General features: G+C 37.1%; 1 protein-coding gene across 1 annotated transcript; it reads left to right on the forward strand.

Moving 5' to 3' along the window:
- Positions 1-2,739: 2,739 nt before the first annotated feature.
- LOC105650336 (RING/U-box superfamily protein) lies at positions 2,740-5,145 on the forward strand. The gene is made up of 2 exons (XM_012237218.4): positions 2,740-2,897; positions 3,403-5,145. Exon 2 carries the CDS (start codon positions 3,582-3,584, stop codon positions 4,938-4,940), a length of 1,359 nt encoding a protein of 452 aa, XP_012092608.1. The 5' UTR covers positions 2,740-2,897; positions 3,403-3,581; the 3' UTR covers positions 4,941-5,145.
- Positions 5,146-6,348: the final 1,203 nt, after the last annotated feature.

A 6,348-nucleotide genomic window follows, 5' to 3' on the forward strand; every position in this document is an offset into this window, starting at 1 on the left:
TAGTTTTGGTACAATATCTCTATATCTGTTGCTTAGCACGCCATTTCAAGACAAAAGTATTTCATCTATCAACTTGTTGGAAGCATTAAAATCAATTTTGGACTATTTCGTATTGGAGCTTCTGGGCCTAAAAATCAAAAGGTATACCCTTTTAGTTTAAGGAACCCTAAATAAAGGCCTGTTCCAAAGCCAATATCGTCTATAGACATGATGGACAGCTCATATAGGATTTTCTAGGCAATAGTCTGGGATCTTGTGGTCAGCTCACTCTACCTATCTCGCCTGCTCGATGCATCAAGAATTGCATATGCCATGTAAATTCATTCACAAAATCAGTGTCACTCCAAAAGCATTCAGTAGTTTTGGCCCAATATCTCTATATTTGTTCCTTGACACACCATTTTGAGACTATAATATTTCGTCTAAGACTGGTAAGTAGCATTAAAATCATTTTTGATTTGTTCCGTGCCGAAGCTTCTGGGCATGAAAAGCCAAAAGTATAACCTTTTGGTCTTAGAAACCCTATATAAAGGCTTGTTCCGCAGCCGATATCCTATATATGTGTGATTGACAGCTCATATATGGTCTTCTATGCAATAGTTTGGCGTCTCATGGTTAGCCTAACATGCCCATCTCGCCTACTTAATGTGTCATTAAGAATTGCATACGCATTATAAACTCTTGTGCAAAATTGGTGCCACTACAGAAGCATTTGGCAGTTTTGTCCCAATATCTCTCCGTTTGTTGCTTGGCACACCATTTCGAGACCATAATATTTTGTCCATTAACCTATAAGAAGCATTAACATCAAGCTCAGGCCATTCTGTGCCGAAGCTTCCGGCTAAAAAATTCGAAGGTATGCCCCTTTGGTCTGAGAAGAACTATATAAAGGTTTGTTTTGGAACTAATATCTTCTATACGTCTAATGGGCAGCTCATATAAAGTCTTTTAAGTAATATTTTTAGGTCTCATGGTCAGTCTGGCATGCCCATCTGCTTGCTCGATGTGTCATTAAGAATTGCATATGCAATATAAATTCATGCGTAAAATTGGTGTCATTCCATCTCTTGATTGGCACATTATTTTCAGACCATAATATTTCATCTATTAACCTGTAAGAAGCATTAAAATCAAGCTCAAATCATTTTATACCGGAGCTTCCTGGCCCAAAAATCCAAAGATATGCCCCTTTGGTCTAAGAACCCTCTTTAAATGCCTATTTCGAAATCAATATCTTCTATACATCTGATGGAAAACTTGTATAGGATCTTTTAGGTGATAGTTTGGGCTTTTGTAGTCAGCCCGACATGCCTATCTTGCCTGCTCGGTGCGTAATTAAGAATTGCATACACAATATAAATTCATTTGCAAAAATTGATGTCACTCTAGAAACATTCGACACTTTTGGCCAACATCTCTCTGTTTGTTGCTTGGCACGATATTTCGGGACGATAATATTTCGTCTATTGACTTTTAGGAAGCATTTGAAATCAAGCTCAGCTCATTCCATACCGGAGCTTCCGGGACAAAATCCAAATGTATACCCCTTCGGTCTAGGAAGCGCTCTAACTAGACATGTTGTAAAGTTGATATCTTCTTTATATCTGATGGGCAGCTCGTGTAAGGTCTCCTGTGCGATAGCATGGGATCTTGTGGTTAATCAGAATTGCATATGCAATATAAAATTCATCCCCAAAATCCACGTCACTTGTGCAGCATTCGGCAGTTTTTATCAATATCTCTCTGTCTGGTTCTTAGGCACAATATTTTGAGACTACAATATTTCGTCTATTAACCTATAGGAAGCTTGAAATCAAGCTCAAGTCATTTCATATCGGAGCTTCCTTGCCCGAAAATTTAAAGGTATGTCCATTTGGTTAGAAGCCCTATAATCATACTTGCTTTGGAGCCGATATCTTCTGTAAATCTTACAAGCAACCCGTATAGGGTTTTATAGGCGGTAGTATGTGATCTTGTGGTTAGCCGGACATGTTTATCATGTATGCTAGATGCGTTATTTAGAATTGTATATACAATATAAATTCATTCCCAAAATTCACCCTATTCTAGGAGCATTGATTTCATAATTCAAGAAGGGGAAATTGGGATAGAGAGAGAAGAAGGAAGAGAAAGAAAGAGATAGGAAGAAAATACTATAATTCCTTTCATAATTCAATATTCTTTGCAACTCATATAAATCATTGCCACATTAGTTGAAGAGCATGAATCGGCTAGTTTATTTAATTACAACTTAAATATAATATAAATAAGGAAATTGCCAAATAATTAAAAAGTAATTGTATATTAGAGGCTTTTATGTGCCAAAATAACACAATACTACTAGCAACATATTATGGGATGGGGTAACGTTCCCATTGACTTATCAAATTGGTGAAAATGCATGTGATCGAGAGGATTCAAACTCGAAACCTCTCACTCCTCGTATAAGTAAGAATACTAATCAAACTACTACCTGATTAACTTATACAACTTTTTTTTAATAAAACAAACGTCATGCTAATTTAATTTTAGAAAAAAAAATAAAAACAGAGTAATTTAGTGGAATGTTGTATTTGCAATTGCAAGTATACATGGCCAGAAGACTACAACTAAGTTAATTAATCCCAACAATTAATAATTTAGCATAATTGATAGGCGGTTTGGTTTGATTCTCCCACGTCCCCAGAAACGACATCGTTTACGCCCTGCTAGGGCCCTACCGAACCCAGTCAGGCCTCAGCGGACAAAAGCGAAGCATAACACAGCCATTTATCATCTCCCCGCGAATGAAAAACTTGCAACTATCTCGCGCCACTCTATGGAAAATAATTATCGCTACTAAGGTGACCCTCCTTGAAGAATCGAAGATCCTGAGCTCATAATCTGGATCTATTCAGGTTCTTACGAATTCTTCTTCTCTTCTTTTTGGTTCCTTGATTGTTTTTATTCAGATAGTTTGTCTGCTTAGAATTTATTAATCATGTTCTCAATTAAAATCTCTGGTCCTCAGAATTTAATGGGTCTGTTTTTGTTTGCTGAGAAAGGGAATCCCATATATTATTAATAAGCTAACTTAGAGATATCAGGAATAAAGAAATGAAAAGAAGAGATTTTTCCTTTCCATGGAAAAACAAGGGAATTTTAAATTTGCGGTTTTCTCAAATGATGCACAGATTTTAAATAAGCTAATTCTGAAATTTATGATTTTTGAGAAAATTTAAGCTGATTTAAAAGGACGGGAGATTTTGGTTTCTGGGTAAGATGCTTAATAGATCAGCCATTTGGAAGGCGTGATTCTTACTTAACTACTGCTTAGCCATAATTGCGTCGATTGAGTTTATCATGGCATGTTTTATAATCAATAGACTAAAAAAGGCTAATACTGGCTATGTAATTTAACAGGTCTCTTCCCGAAGAAAGATGCGATATCAAGACATTATCGTTTCAATGATAAAAAGCCACTTGATCTGAAGGGAAGGTATCTGAATCAGTCAAGATGGCTATCCACATTGTTTGGTAGAGGCGGGTTTTATTCAGATTGGTTCCAGTTTTGATGAGATTATTAAGTCTGGGAAGAAAGAATGGACCTTGATTTGAACCAAGAACCTTTGGATTCTTCCAGTGGCTCTATCTTTCGTATAGGATCTTTACTGAATGAATTAGAAACTGCGCATGGCCATATTGAAGAACGAATCAGACAGCTTGAAGCAGTCACTTCTAGAGCTAGACAACGCCAGAGATGGAGACAAAGTGAAAATATCCCGCAAACATTGAACCATGCTGTGGAACCTACAACCATTGCAGTTCACAATGATGATACATCAGTTAGTGAGAGAATTAGTGTTGCAACCCAAGAAAGGACGTTAAGAGCTAGAAAAGTTGTGAGAAGGAATAATATGCATTTGGTAGCTAAGGCACTAGACATGGCTGCAGACGCAACAAAGACTATAAGTTGTAAAGGGGGCTTTTTTGATTGTAACATATGCCTGCATATGGCAAGAGATCCAATATTGACCCGTTGTGGTCATCTGTTTTGTTGGCCATGCTTCTATCAGTTGTCATATGTTCACTTAAATGTGAAGGAATGCCCTGTGTGTATGCAGGAGATTACAGATACAAACATTATTCCAATTTATGGAAGTGGGAATCAGAAGTCCTGGTTGAAGGAGTCTGGCTTGATGATCCCTCCTAGGCCCCATGCACACAGGGTTGAAAGTCTTAAGCAGGAACTCATTAATCACAGAGCAATTTCTTCTGTAATTGATCGAAATATTCGGCTATTTAGTCTGATTGTTGCAATGGAGGAGAATTCTGCGTCACGGGATGTTGATGGTGGTACTTTCATGGCTGAAAGAGCTGGTTTGTTGGACAATCAATCACTTGCTTCTCAGGTGCCACCTGCCAATGCGACTGAGGACAACCAGCACCATCATCCCCTCCAACTTCCTAGATTATCGTTGCAAGGAGCTGCATCATTTTCTTCTCTTTCATATGCACTGACCTCTGCAATGGATTCTGCAGAAAGATTAGTCGAGGACCTTCAGGCGTCTATTCACAGCCTTCATATGAGAAGAAACAATCAACCATCTTTTAGTGTTGCTGAGATACGAGATAGAGAAACTCTAGATAATGCTACCGATACTGATTCTACTGTGGCCCATCCTTCATCTTTCAGGAGCGATGGTGCTGCTGCTGCTGTGCAATTAGAAAACCAGAGAACAGATACTGTTGCAGAAAGCAATAACATTATGTCCATTTCTTCAACATCTTCTAATGAAAGACATACTGTTTCAAGAATTTTAGAAGTGGAGAATAGAATGGACGTCAATCCTACCATGCTGCATTCTTCTTTATCTTCCAGGCGAAGAAGTGAATTTCCCAGAGTTTCAGATGTAGGCAATGGACAGTACCATGAATCTAGAAGGAGAAGGATGTCTTGATATAGATTTCCTTGGCTTACTGTAATTTTTATTTTCTGAAAAAAATTTAGATATCCTTATTTCTTTGAGTCAATGTTTAAGCATTAATGAGACCAGCATACAGGGCGCTGTGTTCTAGTTGACAGATTTACTGGAACTATAAGATAGTAAATAGTTGCAATTTTTTTAAGTTGTTTAATGGTAGCATCTGATGAAGTTGTTGCTCTTTTGACTTGTGTTTGTGTGTGTGTGTGTAGTCTTGGAGCAGCTATTTAACTGACAAGTATATGAGTTGCTGGTGCAAAATTAAAATGTTTCTATTCATTGTTTTTTTCTAATGCATATGTAATAGCTCTGAAATGATTGATGATTTCCTTTCTTTTTTTCACTTCCCATGATGTCCAATTCTTTCGTTTTTGTAATCTACAAATGTTTCAGCCAATGAGTTTGTTCTATTTGTTACCTGCTACATTTCATAGTGATGCAAACTATCATATGGTTTCAACTGGGGATCTTGTCAACCAAATAGTTACAGGCATTACTCTGCCAACTTGACAAGGGACTTCTACTTTCCTCATGCAAATGGCACTCTTTGATTACCATGAAATATAACAACGAATAGGAATAAAACGGCTATAGCTCCTATATAAACTACTGGGAAGATCATAATGGAGACGTCAAGACCTAACAATAGAAGTAAATCTGAAGAATGGCGAAAGATTAGGATGGTCAACAAAACGAATGTCAATTCTAAATAATCACTTATGGTTTTAAATGTTTCTTTCAGTATATTTTTTGTCGAGTCATTATATAAATCACGATGCCCCGGCAACCGAGGTCCCGGGATCAATCGCCACTCCCCACTTCTTGCAATATATATATATATGCAGCACTGTAACAATATCCTTGTATCATAGTGTCTCTGGAAAAAGAAAAAGAAAAAAGAAAAAAGAAAAGAAAAGGGTGCTTGATTATCATGGTTGATGATTGATCAAGTACACACGAGGCTGTAATAATTTGATGAAACCTTAGGCTGACAATATGTGATTTTGGGTGATGATCATGTTGTATAATAATATATGACAGGATCAGGTTGTCCTGATATAAAATAATTGTTCATATGAAATACACAATAGTACTAGATTATAAAATTTTTGTGCATCTATGAGTTGGCTGATCATGCATGCATGTATATATTGTCTGTTACTGTTATTTCATTTTCTAAACAGAGCTCTAAAGGTGCAAAGAAAATAATTAACTATGTGTGCCCTACAACTGTGCCGATAGGAAACACTCTATAATTACAGATAGGAATTGGCATTAGCAATTTTGGTCCAAGCCATGTCTTTGTGCCCAGCAACTTGTATTGCTGGGCCCAGCAGAAGGTATCTGATAATGGATGATGATGATGATGATGATAATATGAAGG

This window comes from Jatropha curcas, chromosome 6 (assembly GCF_041381405.1).
Source record: "Jatropha curcas cultivar XTBG-Jc1 chromosome 6, XTBG_Jcur_1.0, whole genome shotgun sequence".
Classification (NCBI taxonomy): domain Eukaryota; kingdom Viridiplantae; phylum Streptophyta; class Magnoliopsida; order Malpighiales; family Euphorbiaceae; genus Jatropha; species Jatropha curcas.

Coding starts and splice junctions, on each gene's coding strand:
- LOC105650336 (XM_012237218.4), top strand. CDS start 3,582: ATGGACCTTGATTTGAACCAAGAACCTTTGGATTCTTCCAGTGGCTCT.